This window comes from Apis florea, unplaced genomic scaffold (assembly GCF_048593485.1).
Source record: "Apis florea isolate Af1SG1 unplaced genomic scaffold, ASM4859348v1 contig_3585_pilon, whole genome shotgun sequence".
In the NCBI taxonomy this organism is placed as follows: domain Eukaryota; kingdom Metazoa; phylum Arthropoda; class Insecta; order Hymenoptera; family Apidae; genus Apis; species Apis florea.
Genome location: NW_028256788.1, coordinates 379,108 through 395,918, shown reverse-complemented (window position 1 = coordinate 395,918; position 16,811 = coordinate 379,108). Strand labels below are relative to the sequence as shown.

The following is a 16,811-nucleotide window of genomic DNA, read 5'->3' as shown; positions in this document are numbered from 1 at the left end:
TTAATTTCTTAATTTTTTAACAAAGATTTAATCTCGAAAAATTGAGAATGGATTCTATCTATAGTAGAATTATTTAAGTTAATTCAAAGATCGAAATTCCTCGAGATGAAAAATACACCATTCTTCACGAGCATTGATTAATAAATATATATGTGATGCAAAGGAATCGAAGGAATAGGCTTTTCATCGGTAATTTTTCAACCTGATGTTTGATTACCTCATCCCGATTCGACGTAAATCGTGATGTTGATATTACAGTTAATAACCTTATTTTCGTCGAGGAATAAAACAGGCCGCAGAACCGCGAATCCCGGAGGCTTTAGCGACTAGAGCGCAATTGCCTCCTGGCGCCTGCATAAATTACCATGCGATTTACATCATGGCCTTTACAACTGGATTCATGTACGGGGTGAATTGAAATGCAAACGTCGATTTCACCGTGAACTTCATGGAGAGAAATTGATTAATTTCGGGTTAACAGAGAAGATAGAATAAAAACTAAGATAATTCCTTGTTGTTATTATTTGCTTTTACACTTTTTTTAAAATTGAAAAGTAAATTCAAGTCCAAAATTTTTCTCTGAAAGCTTAACTCAACGCAAATACATTTAATTTTTAATCGTTCGAAAGTTTCGAATCTAACGACAAATAAATATCAGTTTCGTTCAACGAAAATTTGTAATTCGTGGCCACACTCTATGCGCAAAAGACCACAATTATCATTGAATAAATAATCGATATTGGGCTCGTTTAAATCAACGTATTTCGCATCTAACAACGGGATTGAATCGATTGTATAAATTGTAGATAGATGATCCTTTTCTAATTCTTTTCTTTCTGCACACTTGGCTTGATTGATTCATATTCCGGTGTTTTATTGATATTAATAAATATCGTGAAAGCTGCTTGTACATCGTTCCATTACGTAAGAATTTATAGACAGCAAAAAATTATCTAGCTTTCGCGAAAAAAAAAAAACGAGAAATAATAAACGATTTAATATGAATCTTTAATAAAAGAAAATTTTTTTGGTAAGATTTTTGTTAATAAAGGATATATTTTTTTATAAACATTCATAGAAGATAATAGTAATTGAAGTTGAAAAAAAAATTATATTGTCTAATTTATTGTCTAAATTAATTTTTCGATTGAACAAAATTGTTTAATCTCATTCAACAATCTTCCCTTCGTTCTCTATTCCTTTCGTTTCAAGCTTTCTTCGATGCAATACGATTTCAAATATATTGAAGAAAAAATTCGAAATTTAGATTTCTAAACTTTTCATCAAGTTTAATTTCCTCGACAACAAGAAAAATTAGAAATCAAAATCAAACTGTCAAAATTATAATTTGGAAAATCGAAGGAGTTACCAGTTCCTTTTCATCTACTCTCAGAAACAATATCTTTCAAAAGCGACAGTAAATCATGCATAATGCGTATCACAATATAGAGAAGTCAGAATCGACAAACCCTTCTAATACCTATATTCTTCTCGAGCCTTCGCTCAAAGCGTTCCTTTAACCCTTTCCTTTCTCCATTCGGAAGCAACCTCTCGTATCCACCTCTCACCTCAAGCACAATCCAGCCAAGTTTCGATATTCGAAACTTTTCCAGGAAATTAGCGGTACGTCACCATTTTCATCGAGATTAATCCGTCCAAGCCTCGCCGCAAATGTCATAAATCAACGGGTTGTGCCGTGTTTCGAAATCAAACTCGATTCACTCATATCTGAATGCTGCGTAGCACGTGGCTGGCCACTGCCGCGGCAATAAATCTCGTTCGCGCGCGAATTCCTGTCTTTCTTGCGGAATTCACGTCTCTCTTATCCTATCCACATAATGTAAGCGGTCTGGTGGATCTACGAATAATAACATCCTCGCTAATTCCTTAAGGATTTTCATTATTTACGCTTGACCTCAGTTATAAATCGGCGATTTTGTCCGGTCATTTCCACGCCAACAACCCTTTCGTTTCCATCTTTCGGACAAGGATTGGCTTCAAAGACTGGTACACGAAAGTATATATTAAAAAGGGATTAAAAGGGGTAGCCGAAACGATTCCTTTAACGGAACCAAGAAACGGTAGCCTGTGGACTGGTCACAGTACTATGCCGAGTCAATCAGTTTAGGAAATGCACAATCGCTTCTTCCTTCTTGAGATTGTACGTTATAGAACGATTCCTGGGGAGAGTTAATTGGATGTACTGTGCTTTCTGGAAATTTCGATAACAATTCGACCTGTTCAGGGATAGAGAACTTTGAATGAATGCGACCGCTTCTGGTATTGGGTTGCTAGTTGATGGAATGGCCGGTAGACGGCAGGAGATACCGCCTTCCTTTAAGTTAGGTTAGGTTTAGAATCGTAATTATTTGCGAATAATTGTTAAATCAAATTGGGATATTGTTATTTAACGAGTATTTATATTTATTTGTTACAGATCACTCAGAAGTTAACAATCTTGTGTAATGAAGATTAAAGGAATGAATTTGCTTGTAGTTTTCAGGTAAGTTTTAATCTACATCATATTTTGCAATCTTGATAAATGAAAATTATATCTTTTTCAATATCATAATTATTATACATTCAATGTGATGCAATATTTCTTGTATGATCATATTATTATTACTTTCACTTTGCTTCGCTCTTAATTATTTATTTTCCAAAAACTCGTCGTGTTATTATGTAAAACAACCATTCTCAATTTAATTACAATACTAAATAACTATCTTTAAATATGTACGCGTAATTCTCAATTTGATCAGAAACGCAATACGCAAAATCGATCACGCTTTAATAATTCGAATAAATAAATATATTTATAATACTACAAACGAATTATAGATTAAATATGAAACGTAAATGATCGTAATTCAAACAGAACAATTTAAACATTGCAATTATCGCGAGAATAAATTTCCCCACAGACTCCTTTTAATGATTCGATCAATAGCGTTATGCAACGTCTTTCACGACAGATAAAAACGTAAATTTCCAAAGTCGTTACTTCGAGTGATTCAAGTGGACAATCTAAAATTGCAAATATCTCGTACCGAGATTCCACAAGATCGTTGGACTCTTTCGAGATTTTCTCGGCGATGCTCGCGTTTCTTACCTCGATTCCACGAGGGTTTCTTCTTCTCCCCTTTATTTTTCACCGGTGGCCGAAGCAAAAGGCGAGCGTTCATTGTTCGGGACTTACCCAGCGGAAACAAATGACCGGGCGCATAAAGTTGGTAGCAAAAAGCATCGGGTTCCTTCGTTAAAACTAATATATGTCACCATTATTTTTAATAACGCAAAAAAGGTAAGAACCATCCAGAGCCGAGAAATGGGGAACTTTCTGCGAGTTGTTTCCTTCTCAAGCCTCATCCTCGCTTCTTTCTTATTCTTTTCCTTGTCTTCCTTGTTTTTTCTCTGGTATTTTTCTTCCCCCTTTTTTTCCCCTTCCCGTTTAGTTTCTTACTTTAGTTGGACGAAAGAAGAAGCAGATGGTAGCTCGGTTAACGAACCTCGACAGATCTATGGATCAAGGAGCACCGTTTTATCGCGTGATTTTTGTGCATCGTTGGTATAATTAATAGAGACCGGTCGATTGGATTGGTTTGAATAGTGGTTTAATTGATACGGTGCATCGAATACGCTTTGAGATGTTTCTGGTTTCTCTTGCTTTTCGTTTGGCTACGGGCGGTCGGTTATTTTCATCATACTTTGTTTACTTTTTAAAAAAAGGAACATTGTAAAAAGAGATTAAATATCGAGTTTCGTTACGAAAGTTTCCGATATCGAATCTAATTACGAAAGATACCGCTTCAAATATTGCGTTTTATTATAAAAAATAAAGCCGAGTTAAAACGTAAAATTCAATATTGAATTTTCCAACCAATAAAAAATATTCAAATAAACTAAAACTGTTCAGCTTTCAAATTTTCAAACGAACATATTTCACTAGTAAGGAACGATCGATATTCCACTTTTAACTCTCTTCAAGACGATAATATATCGATAACAAGCGAAGTAACTTATCTATAAATTATCATTCTTTCGACATATTACGATTATAATAAAAAGCTCGGTACCGATATATATATATATATATATATTTAATCCACCTTTCCTCGTATTATTATTTTTCCAGTTTCTTTTCGGGAACGAAAAGAAATTTGTCCCAAAAAAGGCCGAGGAGGGCTTAAAACGAGACCTTATTTGCGTGCACGCGAAAAGAAATCGCTTCATTAAAACGATTTCACTTAAAAAAATATAGTTTGGGCAGCGGGCACGCATGATCATTACACGGCAAATTATAGCCAATTAACGCGCTAATTATGAATTCGAGGGACGCGCAGCACCCCTCGCGTGCAGATATCGTGCTCGTCCCACGGGACGCACCACCCACGGCGCAATCAATTTCCCCGCGTGCCAGAATCGCGAGAGGCCTTTTTTTTCTTTCTTCTTCTCTTTTTTTCTCTCTCTCTCTTCACGTACGTAACCACAGTACAGAGGAGATGGCGTGGTATCCACCCAAGACGAGTTTTACGTCTCTATTAAGGCGGTCGCCGTGGACGCGACGGCGTAACTCGGCTGTCAGGCTAATCTGCTTAATGGGTCTCGTGCACCACGATATTGCGTTGCCCAAATGCGGATCCTCACGCGATTTCCTCTCGCAGGGCGTGCTTATTCCTGGCCAAAGAAATTCAATGATACGCGATGCAATTATAGGGGAATGTTCTCGACAGGTTCGCTTAACATATCGACCTAAAAATCACGTGTGAAGACAAATTGCAATTTTATGATCATCGAACGTATATCGATTTGTTCTTCTTATAATGTTATTGCACGCGAGACGAAGCGAATCCATCTTATTATTATATTGTATACCAACACTTTAAACGAAACATGTACGAATCCAAAACTTTTCACCTCGTTCGTTCCCTCATCCCTTCCCCAATCACTGTTTACTTACTTTTCCTCCCTCTGCCATCACCCGAGGCGGTTACAGATAAAAATCAAAGGTCACGGATCTCGAGTTTCGCCATCCATCCATATTCATGAATCGCTTTGAGTTTTATCTCAATTTGAAGCGGCCGGTTCGCGCAACAAATCAATTTCCCCTCTCGAATATATTGGAAAGGTGTGTTCGAGCGTACGTGGTTCTCGCTCTCTTCTCTCTTGTCCCGCGTTCGGTTACCCGCTTCGTTCCGCGTCGAAGCAGGAAGAATACTCGCGAGGCTCGAAGCCCACGCTTATGTCCTCTTTGTCAGCGACGACGTCGCAATTATTTCGCTGCCACCGTAGATGGTAACGCCGCGGTTTGAGTTAGGAGACGCTCGAGGGAGGCTGCCCTCGCGTGTCTGCCTCGTATATCTTATTTTCTTAGTGGCATCGTTTCCACCACAGAGGAAGTCGGGCCAGCTTCTTCCGTTTCGAGGCGCTCGTGGTTAAATTGAACCGGAGAATTCTTTTCCCCTTTCTGGAAGTGAAATTATCGAGGCGAGTTTCGAGGGAAGAAAAGACGATTTGTTCCTGGATTGGAGAGCAAGGAAATTGGTTTATTCGAAGCTACATGTTGTTGTTTCTAGTAATTTGAATTTTGACAGGGTATTTTTTTTATTTTGGTGTTTCACTTTGAAGATTGGTCTTACGGTTTCTTGATTTGATCGATTTAAACTGTGCGCTGGAATATTGAATTCTATTCCTTTTAGAGATTGTTTCGAAGATAATTTTTAAGTAAAAATTTTTAATGAAAATTATTTCTTGTTGATAGATTGTTAGTAGAGAGATTTAAATGAATATAAAACTTGGTATACAAAAGTGTTAGTCGATGTTTATTTGTTAAGTTATAAGCAATTTAATTTCGGGTTGGATGAAGCGAGACAGAGATAGAATGACGTGCGCGCCACACCGTGGCGCGACAGTGTAACTGAGATGAGACTATCTCACTCTATCTCCATCTCGCTTAGTCAAACGTGATTTCAATTCCCTATAACTGTAAATAAATAAGATCGATATTTTAATCTTTAGAATTGAGTCTTCCAAAATCTCTTACTAATTCGTACTACTTAATCGTATAAATGAAGAAAGGATGATGTAAAATTTATTTTTGATCATCTTTAAATATCAACAAAAAATTATTGTAAAGAATTATTCTTATAATATTTACAAAACTACAAGAAAAGTTAATCTATTCTATATATCTTTATTTTTCTACTTAATTAAATTGAAATAAAAAAAAAAAAAAAAGAAGAAGAAGAAAGAAAGAAATCATAAAATATGGAGGAGAAAAAATGAAATCTTCTCGAAGTACGATGGGATCGATCGATAACTCCAAAGGATTAAATCGCGGGATGAAGAGATCAATTTTTTTTTTCTAAATCACGCGTTAAAGCCCTGGCGTCGAGGTCACAGTTCGCCACGAGAGTTTATCAATTTGTATGAATTACTTGACGTGAATACGCCCGCATAAGAGGGGGACATTACAAGAACTCGGTTGAATGTCCAACGCCCCCATAATGGCCGTGGATGGAACGTTGCACCTGGCACACAGATCGAAGTTCACGCGTAGACCTCATTCCATTCCCATCGTACATTTACGGCCCACGTGTATTTATTGGATCGATAAACAACGATTAAACGTGCTATTTATTACGTGCTATACGTGAAATATTCCGTGCTTTATTCTTTCCTCTTTGTTCAAACGTGAATTAATCTCGATTGTTGGATGTTACGATGTTTTTGTTTATGGATATTTGCTGTAAGATTGAGAGAGGTTGATGAATCGAGCGTGTAGAGGATATAGTAAACGATGCTATCGAGGATTTTAATTTTTCACGTTGCGAGAGCTTTGCTCGAAAATGTTGGAAATACGAGATGTGGAAATACGTTATATGTTAATTAAACGATATATTCGAGGCATTCTTGAAAAAATTATTCGAAATATATACAGAAAGATATAAAAGGCAGGGTCAAAACCAAGTCCAATAACTCGTCAAACAATTTCTGCTCGTCTTACTCGGACCATGAAATTGCCAAACTCTGACTCCTCGAACTTGATCCGTTTAGCGGGTTTAGAGCCAAGCGTTTCGTTGCTTCCATCGATTCGATCGAGACGATAAAATTTCCCGCTGCAAAAGAGCGTCGTCGTTGCATTATCCTCGAAAATTGCATCGTCCTCTGCAGGCGTGCCAACGGCAGACGAGCAATTTCCAAGACGTTTCACTGACGGTTCCCCTTTGTTGGATGTTCGTTGGCCGCCGTGCAATTTTCCCAACGCAAAATATGCAACAGGATTTCAAGCGTGAAACAAAATGGCACAGGCAGATATACGAATAGAACGAATAGACGATAACGCTCGAGGATAGAGATAAAAGAGTTCAGAGGCGAGTAAAATGTCGCATTGGACATTTTACTTTCCATGGCACAGAGCGGTGCTCGCATAATTAAACCGATGAAAAAAATCATTGCGCGCCATATGCCGCGCGTAAAGGGTAAACTGCGAAGCGGATAGACCAGTATGTGCCTCGTTTCTCAGCTTCGAGGTACATTAAACCCTTGCTTGCGCTATCACGCGGCAACAGCTGCTACGCGCAGCTTGCTATCGTCGCATCTCGTTAATCCGTAACCCTGGCGCGAGTCTTTCCCTTCGAGCTCGATACGCCAATCACGTAGTCGGAGAGATAACTTGGGAAGAAGAAATAGAAGTGAAAAATTAAATTCGTTTCCATTCCTTTTATTAAAAAAAAAAAAAAAATTCACTCAAATAAAACGCCAATAATGAAACCAAATCAACTTTCGAGCTAGCAGTCAACTTAATTAATCTTTCCATAAGACACGAACCACGACACCGTTTCTGAACGGGACAATGGGCCGTGTCCACCTGTTCTCAAAGGCCCGGCAACGCCGTCAACGAGCATCTTCATCCGCGAAGAAAGAAATCTGTGGGCAAACACGATCACTCCGGCGACTCGTAGAGGCTGATAGAGACTCATAGACGCGAAGGGGGGAGGTGGAGGTGAGGATTGAACCCGTGGAACGAGGCATCTAAATCACGGCCGACGTCAGCGGCCGTAACAATGGACGTCACGCGCATCCATCTTATTAACGGATGTTAATCATGTCTTCAGCAACGCGTCGTCCGAGGCATTACCTTCGCGACCACCTTGGTCGCGCATTGTTCGCCGCGGGTTGAACCGCCAACCCACTCCACCCCTTTGGCTCCCCTTGTAATAAGATACTCGCCATCTTCGTATGTAAATGCTGCCCATTCATTACGTTCCGGGCTGAATGATTGGGCCCTTTGTGGGAATCCTTTCACGACAAAAGCCGTATCATCGCTTAGGGAGGCCGTGGACAACCGGGCACCAGGAATAATATTTGCGCGGCCTTACCGGAATCGAGGTCGATCCCACTGCGGGCTGCGGTTGGTCCGCGATTTTCGCCTCACCTGGCCCCTCGTTTCGCAATCCAGGCTTCCGGTGTTGAAGGGACAGCGTTCCTTCTATTTCGTCGAATTCGATTAAATCGGGATTTATGGGGAATTTTTACCGTCTTTTCTTTGTTTCAAGGGGGACGACCACCAGTTTCGACAGATTATTGGATTCTGGGAATTCTTATACCCCGGATTGAAAATAAGATGATTTTGATTCTTATATATCTTTATTATATAATTAAATATAATTGATGGAGTATTGTAATTGATATTCGTACATATCGTAGGATTGTGTTAAAAGTGAGGTTAGGACATCGAGGCTTTTCGATAAAAAGAACGTAGCTGAGTTAGTTATTTTGATTCTTAATTATTATATAATTAAATATAATTGATGGAGTATTGTAATTGATATTCGTACATATCGTAGGATTGTGTTAAAAGTGAGGTTAGGACATCGAGGCTTTTCGATAAAAAGAACGTAGCTGAGTTAGTTATTTTGATTCTTAATTATTATGTAATTAAATATAATTGATGGAGTATTGTAATTGACATTCGTACATATCGTAGGATTGTGTTAAAAGTGAGGTTAGGACATCGAGGCTTTTCGATAAAAAGAACGTAGCTGGGTTAGTTTTGATTAATTGTAATTGTAGATATAATGTATAATTTCTTTTCAATAGATGTGTATTAGAGGTATCATTGCTTACGACAAATTAGATTATGATAAAGGAGATTGAAAAGGTTAAGAAACTTTTCCGATCTTATTTCATACACTTTGAAAGGAAGGATTTAAATACGAAATTCCATGGAATAAAAACTGGTTTGAAATAACGAAATTTTTCACTTTATATCTAAATTCAATCGTCTTAAACGCTTAGCAATCCATATAACCGAGAAAAGATAAAAAGACAAGTTTTGCTTTTAAAGCAAACGTGATTGACGCGTGACTTATATTATTCGATAAATATTAAAGAGGAAGGTAGAAGCGATTCTTAAAATTCACGACGATTTTTCTTGGAAAGGTTTGAAAGAACAGGTGTATATAGTTAGAAGAGTGGATGGTTAGTCGAACTTTGACCTCATAATGCACAGAATATTCCTACACACACGTGTGATTGTGTGCGACTGTTGGAGCTCGAACAGGTTTGATGAGAAGCATTAAGACGCGATGGGCCTCGAAGGTGTCGATTAGCCACACCTCGTAAAAATGAATGCCAATTTCACTAATCGATGATTCGATTAACTCTCGATAAAACGAGCTAGGTATGATTGTGTCGTTGATAAAAGCGCTTAAAAGCCTTTCATTGGTTTTATTTATTTATTTTTTTTTTTTTATATCGTATCGATGCAATCGATATGTCAAGTTGAAAAATTTCAAAAGAATTTTATATTTAGAGATATTTTTCAAATCTAGCGTTTGATTTAGTTTTATTTAAATAATATTTCAACAATAATTGCCAAGATAAAAAATGTAAAGTGAAAGATGAAAACTGACAATACGATTAATTAACGAGCACTGTTGTGTTCGTTAAAATATCAAGTCATGACTGTCATCTATATTCGATATCTCTCTCAACAAATGCAGTGACATCTAATGGACATTTCAAAGATATCTGTGACAACTGTCCTACAAACCTTACAAAGATGTCTTTCAAACAGTCTTATATTACAAACCAGGAAAACTGATTAACCTATAAGATAAACCCACCCTAACCTTAACCTACAACACATATAAATTACCTAGAAACACACTTACTTTTATCAAAAAAGAAAAAAAAAAAATGTTATAATTACCAACGAATATTCTAAACAAAATTACAAAATATAATAATACAAAAATCCTAAAAAAACAGACATCGTTTTAAGACTGATTTTCCGTATTAAATCGTAACACATTGCCAGATTAAATAGATTCAAAAATATAAATGAACGTCTTTAAAATATTCTTCTTCTAACGCGTTTCAAATTATTCTCTCTTTTAATCCCTTCTCATTCAATTCTATCTCGCGTAAAATGTTCAAGAGGTTTTCTCAACGCCGCTAAATCCACAATAAGTTAAAAAAAAAAAAAAAAAAATAGAAACAGAGAAAAAAAAAGTTCCACCATAACCGCAATCGTACGGCGAATTTTCACACCGGAGTGGCTCTCCACTTCGCGGTCAAGTGGACCTTTCAAGAGCATCTGGCCGTTGTTTCTCGTCCATCAAAGCAGCAAACGAGTTTAGACTCGCTTCGAGGAATTTGTTCGGGACACGCGAGCGCGTTTTGTCTTCGGGGCGTCGTTGGATCCTGGTCCGTTGGACTTGGCGCGCGCGCGCGCGCGCGCGCATTCTCTCATTCGAGGCGAGCACCCACGTCCCGAGAGATGCGAAACGCTTCCACAGACGTTTTATGTTTTATGCGAGTTGTGCAGCTGCCCGTTACCGACACCCCCGCAACTCAATATTCAAATTAGCGGACGGGACCGAGGCGCCCTCTCCCCCTCACCTTGCCTCGATGGCGTAATGAGAAAAAAGTCGTGGGCCCGCGAAATATTATCATAATGACGCCCGGTCGTAGGTGGGAAGCGTATCTGTCTCTGGGAAGAGATTCCGTGCGAAAATCAACGGGAGACGACGTATCAATTTCAACTTGGTCCTCGCTTACTTTCTTCTTTTCTTTTATTATTTAATTTTGTTCGCCGTGGTGTACAATATCACGGTATTGTAACGGACAATGCCGATCTTTGTGGAATTATTTTGAAACATTCTGAATAAACGTTAACAATTCCATCCATCAGAGATTTTAATTAAATTCTTTTTAATGAAGCGATATTAACCTCTAACGATTAATTGTTTTTAATATATTATAATAACGAAATTATTCGATAAGAGAAATTTATAACACACCATATAATACCAAAGTTATTCCTCTCTAAATCTGATCCAATTCTCACGGAATCATCGCAGAAAGAATCAATCTCCAAACCTCCTCCTCTCCTCCCCCTCCCCACCCCCATTTCTCCACAAACGCGAATAAGAAACCGAGCAAAAAAAAAAGAAAAGAAATCTCGTCCGCCCCCCCCCCTCCAAAAAAGAAGAAAAAGAAAAAACTTCAGACCTCCCATAATCTCGTCGAGAGAAACGATTCGAAACCCATCTCTACCTCCATCATCCCAATTCCCCCGACCCCCGTCTAACCTAGAAACGTTTCTGACGTTTCCTTTCGTCGCGAGCACGCGACGTCCAAGTGGGTCTCCCGATTAAAGCCGATCTCCCTAAAAGAAGAGGCGGTGTGGCGGCGGCAGCTGGAACGTGGTGCGTTTTAGTTAAGCCAGGGCCCCCATTTCGAGTGGAACGAGGCGTCGCCCCACAAGGGGCGAAAGGGTGTTAGCCACACTTGGGTGGTCCCGCGACTCCCGCAGGATTAATCGGCCACGTCTCGGGGACGCAATATATAAATTGGGCCTTGGGCCCCCTTCCACGGGGTCGCGAGCCTCTCGCTGGATTACAAATGCCCCGCTCCTTCGGTCCTTAACATCATTGTAGATGGATATCTGGTGCGTGGATCGGCGAACGATCGCTCCCGGTCTTCCGTCGACTTTGATCGAGGGGAACCGTGAAACAGGGGGTCCTCCGCTTCTGCTCCACCCCTCCGACCAGAGGGGAGGACGCTTCTGGCTTACGCTTTTTACGCGTCCAATGCCTTTGCCGCATTCCATCCACAGAAATTCCTCGGGATTTTGAAGGGGACGGACGTCGGTGAATTTATGTTCCAATTTACTAAATATATCCGGAATGGTCGCCGCGTCTTCCTATTTTCAGAGGTATGGTGGCGAAGAGATTTGCGAAAAGGTGTTCGAAGATGGTATTTTTTTTCCTTTTTTTTTTTTTTTTTTTGGAATAGAGTGGACGTTGTAGAATTTGCTGTTTATCCTGGATACTTTGAGATCGTTACGATTAGGCGATGCTTCTGATTTTTATAATAACAATGTCCTCGAATTGATCTTTTTTTGATTGAATCTTGGTGGATTTGAGTATTTTTTTGATTTTGAATCATGAATCACAAGCACTCTTGTCAATCTCATTTCATTCGCGATTTATTGTCTCTAATTTTTCTTCTTCTATAAATTATCTATTTTTAAATAATACGATAATCAGAAAGATAAAAAATTTCACGCGTTCTTCAATGTGTTCAATTTCTTTGTTGCTCACTAGCCGAAACCGCATGTGTTTCAACAGTGGCGTGTTTAATTTAATGCAGGGACCGCGCAATTTCGTGCGCGTTAGACGTTAAAGAGCGGCATCACTCTCGATTTTATCAGTTGTGGCCGTCAAGAGATCTTTTGATCTTCCCTCGACTTCCATTCGTCTGACTGCACTGTTTTCACGTGCATCGTCCCATAAAATGATGGACGGCAAACTGCAATTTAAAAGGCCGAAAGAGATCGAATTTGAAAAACGAAGATTCTTAACTAATTTAATTTCTGTTGAATTTAATCGCCCGCTTTATCGAAGGATTCGTGACTCGTTTGTTAAGCGAAAACGTTGAGCTCAAAGTAACGACAGCTGAATGTATCCGATGATTCTTTCATTCCATTTTATCGAAATGCAAAGAGATAATTAAATTTCTTATTTGTTTCGTAATTTTAGAATCGAATAATATCTGATCAGAAATTTCCAAACTTGCTGTATTGTTTTTTATATCGATGGAAAAACTGTTGGATCGAATAATATTACTTTTCGAAGAATCTCGAATTATTTCTTACTATCTCAACTTCAATACACTTTATTCTGTTTCAGTGCCCTTATGCCATCCGGAAAATTCGAATATATCGAACCTCCTCAAAACTGTCAACCACAAAGGAATTTTTCCAATTTTGGAAATAGATGGAAGTCTGAGAATTGGAGTAGAAAAATCGTATTTCAATTCAACCGATAGAACATTCACATGCAAATCTTATTCATTGTGGTATTCGATATAACTTTGTTCGAATCGTTCATTATTGATAAACTGATATATGAACATATAATCAATTTCAAATTTTATATGAAGATCGAGCATAATGTCGAATTATCTTTCTTCTCCGATTCGAATTATCGATCGTTCTATCTCTAGAAATCGGTTGATCAGCTGATCCAGCATTCTTCAAAAATACGCTGATCCTGCGGGAATCATCGCGGCGTATCCATTATCATCGTCCCTTTTTGTCCCCCTCGAAAATTACCATCTAGTCACTATTCTCGGTGCAGCGCCATCAATAACGTATCCCAGGGGTCAAGTTTGCGCGCGGCATCCATCTCGCTACATTCCCCCCTTTCGAGTTTTCTTTTCCTTTCTTTTCCTTTGCTCTCGCGTTTCTTCTCAATTGCGCTCGCGGGATCGCATGATTTCACTCGATCTCTTTGTCAAGCGCGGAATTGTTTCGACGATCTCAGAAATTGGTGCAGAGAAGGAAAAGGGCGAACTAGAAAAGAAAAGAAAAAAAAATTTGTTACTCGAATAATTAATTCGTATAACGTGTACTTGCTCCTATCGTATCTATCTTCCAGACACTTAAAAAGAACAGGTAACAAATAGTTTATAACGAGCGACCGAAACAAGAGAAAATTTCAAAGATTTGTCTTCCCCCTCGAAATTCATCTATCAGTTCATCCACAAAGTAAAAAAGAGAGTACAAAGCGTGGCAAACGCGACAATATATCAACCTCCCTAACCCCCCATCCCTAATCCACCCAAAAATTACCCTGAAGCGAAACCGACTACCCCCCATCACTCGGCCAACCGAGTATCCAACCGCATATCCTGTTCATTCTAATTAAAAAAAACGACACCCAAGACCCCATCACCCAAGACCAACACTCCCATTCATCAAACCCTTACTACTCGTATATCTCACCCTCCAATTACACCCAATACTCCTCTATCTGCCTTTCCTCCACGCTCACCGAGGAACCGCTCCCTCTCTCTCTCTCTCTCACTGCCTCCCCCTTTTTCTTTCTTCCTCTATGTAGTTCACATCTGACGCGCGGCGCTGCATGTCGATGTCTATTCGAGTCGCACGCAATCCGCTCGGACCATAAAGTTGCACGGGGCCGTGGTGGAGGTACGACACGCCGCGGGACAGCGCCAAGAAGTGTACAATGCTGTGTACCCCGTGTCCGTGGAACACGACATGCCCATGCGGTGTCCAACAAATGACGGGGCCGACGTGTGTGGTCCCACCTGCGTGGGTGTCGCTCCCTCTCTCTCTCTCTCCCTCAGTTCCGGACGTGTTCCAACCCCGTTCCTCCTCGGCATGCTATCCTCGCCTCGCCCCTCCCCTCTTCCTTGTCCCCAACGTCGTTCCACCGTGTCTTGACACGGGCATGGATCTCACGGGGATCTTCTCGCCTCCTGACATCCGTCTTGCTACGAAAATAGGAGAGAGAGAGAGAGAGAGAGAGAGAGAGGTGGTCGCGCGCGACTCACAGGCGATCGCGTGGGCCGGGCAGAGATACGGCTGCGAGGATCACGCGCGCGACCTCCTTGATCTTTCTATTACCGGGATCTCGGATGGGTTATGGGGGTGGTTATGAGCGAGCTGGTTCGCGGATCTGTGGGTTGAAGGGACGAGTCGAAGGTTCAGGAGTGGATCGATGGTTAATCGATTTTGGATGGTAATCTAGAGGTTAGGCTCGTTAGGTCAGAGATTATATAATAATGTAATTCGAATGGATTTTTACTTTGCAAAGTGTCGTTTCGTTTAATAATTGTATGTTATAATTATATTTATTCTCATTTAATTTAATCCAACATTCGTTGTTCTAAACGATTTCTTCCTTCTTCTCGCCTCTCCTTTATTATATACTTGTACGTATTCTAGGCGCGTAGCGGCCATCAATTACTCCTCAAACTTTCCAGCAAAATTTTCAATTAAAACCCCCCACGAGTGGGTGGACGGACGGGATCACGAAGTTGGAGGCGTCACATTGCTTACAACGAGCCTCGTTTAAATCGGAATTCTGAATGCGGGACGCGTAGTCGCCGAAACGTTTCTCGACCCGTCTGAACGACTAGTACACCCCCGGGACCACGATGACGGCTTCTGCCATCTGCTTAAGCACGAAAATAAGCGGTGGCGTGGCGGAGAGTAAACGCCACCGTTCCTTTCCTGTGGGCGTTCGAATAATCCGCTCGTAAAGTTGGCGGGTGTAGAGAAGGATTGAGCACGCAGCACGCCGCCTCGTGATCATCGTTCCATTATTGGGCCACGGTGTGGAACACGGTAGACACGATTCGTATTAATAACGGGATCGTTTCTTCGCTGCGCGGATACGTCGAAAATGAGATTTAGGGGGAGAGACGAATGGATCCGACCAGGATTGATCCAGTTTATGTTATATCGCAGTGAAGAATACGAGAGACGGGAGAGGAAGAGAATTACACGTGGGGGCCACGTGGGTGGACGAGGGCCCTCGTAAAATTGTAACCCGCTCTGGAAAGGATGCCTGCTCTTTGCTGGACGCGGTATAATAATGGTAATATTTCACCGCGCCTCTGTTTGTCCGGATCATTTTCCATTTAACGAGAATCTTGGGCTTTTTCTTCTTTTTCTTGATTTGAATTCAGAACCGTCAGATTCTGATTGTCGAAGGATATTGGCCTAATTTTTTTTTTGTTTTATTGAATATTTTTGTCTCGGGACATTACGAAATTATCGTTCACCAAAGAAGGATCGCGTATTTCTTTATTCCTTGTGTAGAGTGAGATTCTCAAAATATTCTTTCAAATGGGAGCTCGAAACGGTTATTGGAAAATTCTTTCCAGTATTATTGAGAGGTGTCGGTGAAGAGATTCGGACGTGAAGATTCGGAGGCAAGATAACTGTCAATAGCGGGAAGAAAATGTAAATTCCGTGACATTGAGACGTTCGAAATACAGCAGATTGAGAAATCTCGAAGAATAAAGAATAAGTAAAGCGACGAAAATAATCGAAAATCGTTACAAAAATCGCTTAATTAATTTTTCTTTCTTTCAAAATGGAAATTTCAAATTAAGAAAGACACTCCATCCCCATCCATAAAGATAAAAGATAAAGACAGGAGAGACAATAACCAGTCGTGACGAATTTTGTTTTCACCCAGGGTGACTAAACGATGAATCCGAACCGTTTCGAAGTCGACGTTAAAAGCATAAAAAAACCGTAAGACGCACACCCAATTCGTCACCCGACCAATCGGTGATTCGATCGCGCCAGCTGCTCTCCCCAGGTAAAAAGTCGAAAAAAGAGAGAGAGAAAGAGAGAGAGGAGGGAGGGAGAGAAACCGATAAACTCTGAGAGAGCGTGAAGAGGATTGCGTCGTAACGGAGGATCCTTCGGAAGAGGATGTCACGAGATAAGAATTGGAAAGAGTGTCAGAGATCCCGGT

At 40.2% G+C, this 16,811-nt stretch overlaps 1 protein-coding gene across 2 annotated transcripts in view; it reads left to right on the top strand.

Annotated features, from left to right (window-relative positions):
- Positions 1-16,811, top strand: part of LOC147656593 (uncharacterized) — a 251,152-nt gene that overhangs the window by 232,988 nt on the left and 1,353 nt on the right. The window contains exons 3-4 of one of the 2 annotated variants that reach the window (XM_086914087.1): positions 2,438-2,503; positions 13,203-13,448. In XM_086914087.1, coding sequence (XP_086770213.1) covers positions 2,438-2,466 — 29 coding nt within the window. In that variant the 3' untranslated portion in view covers positions 2,467-2,503; positions 13,203-13,448. Of the gene's footprint in view, positions 1-2,437; positions 2,504-13,202; positions 13,449-16,811 lie in introns of those variants that run through there. The other variant, XM_086914088.1, reaches the window with a different exon arrangement.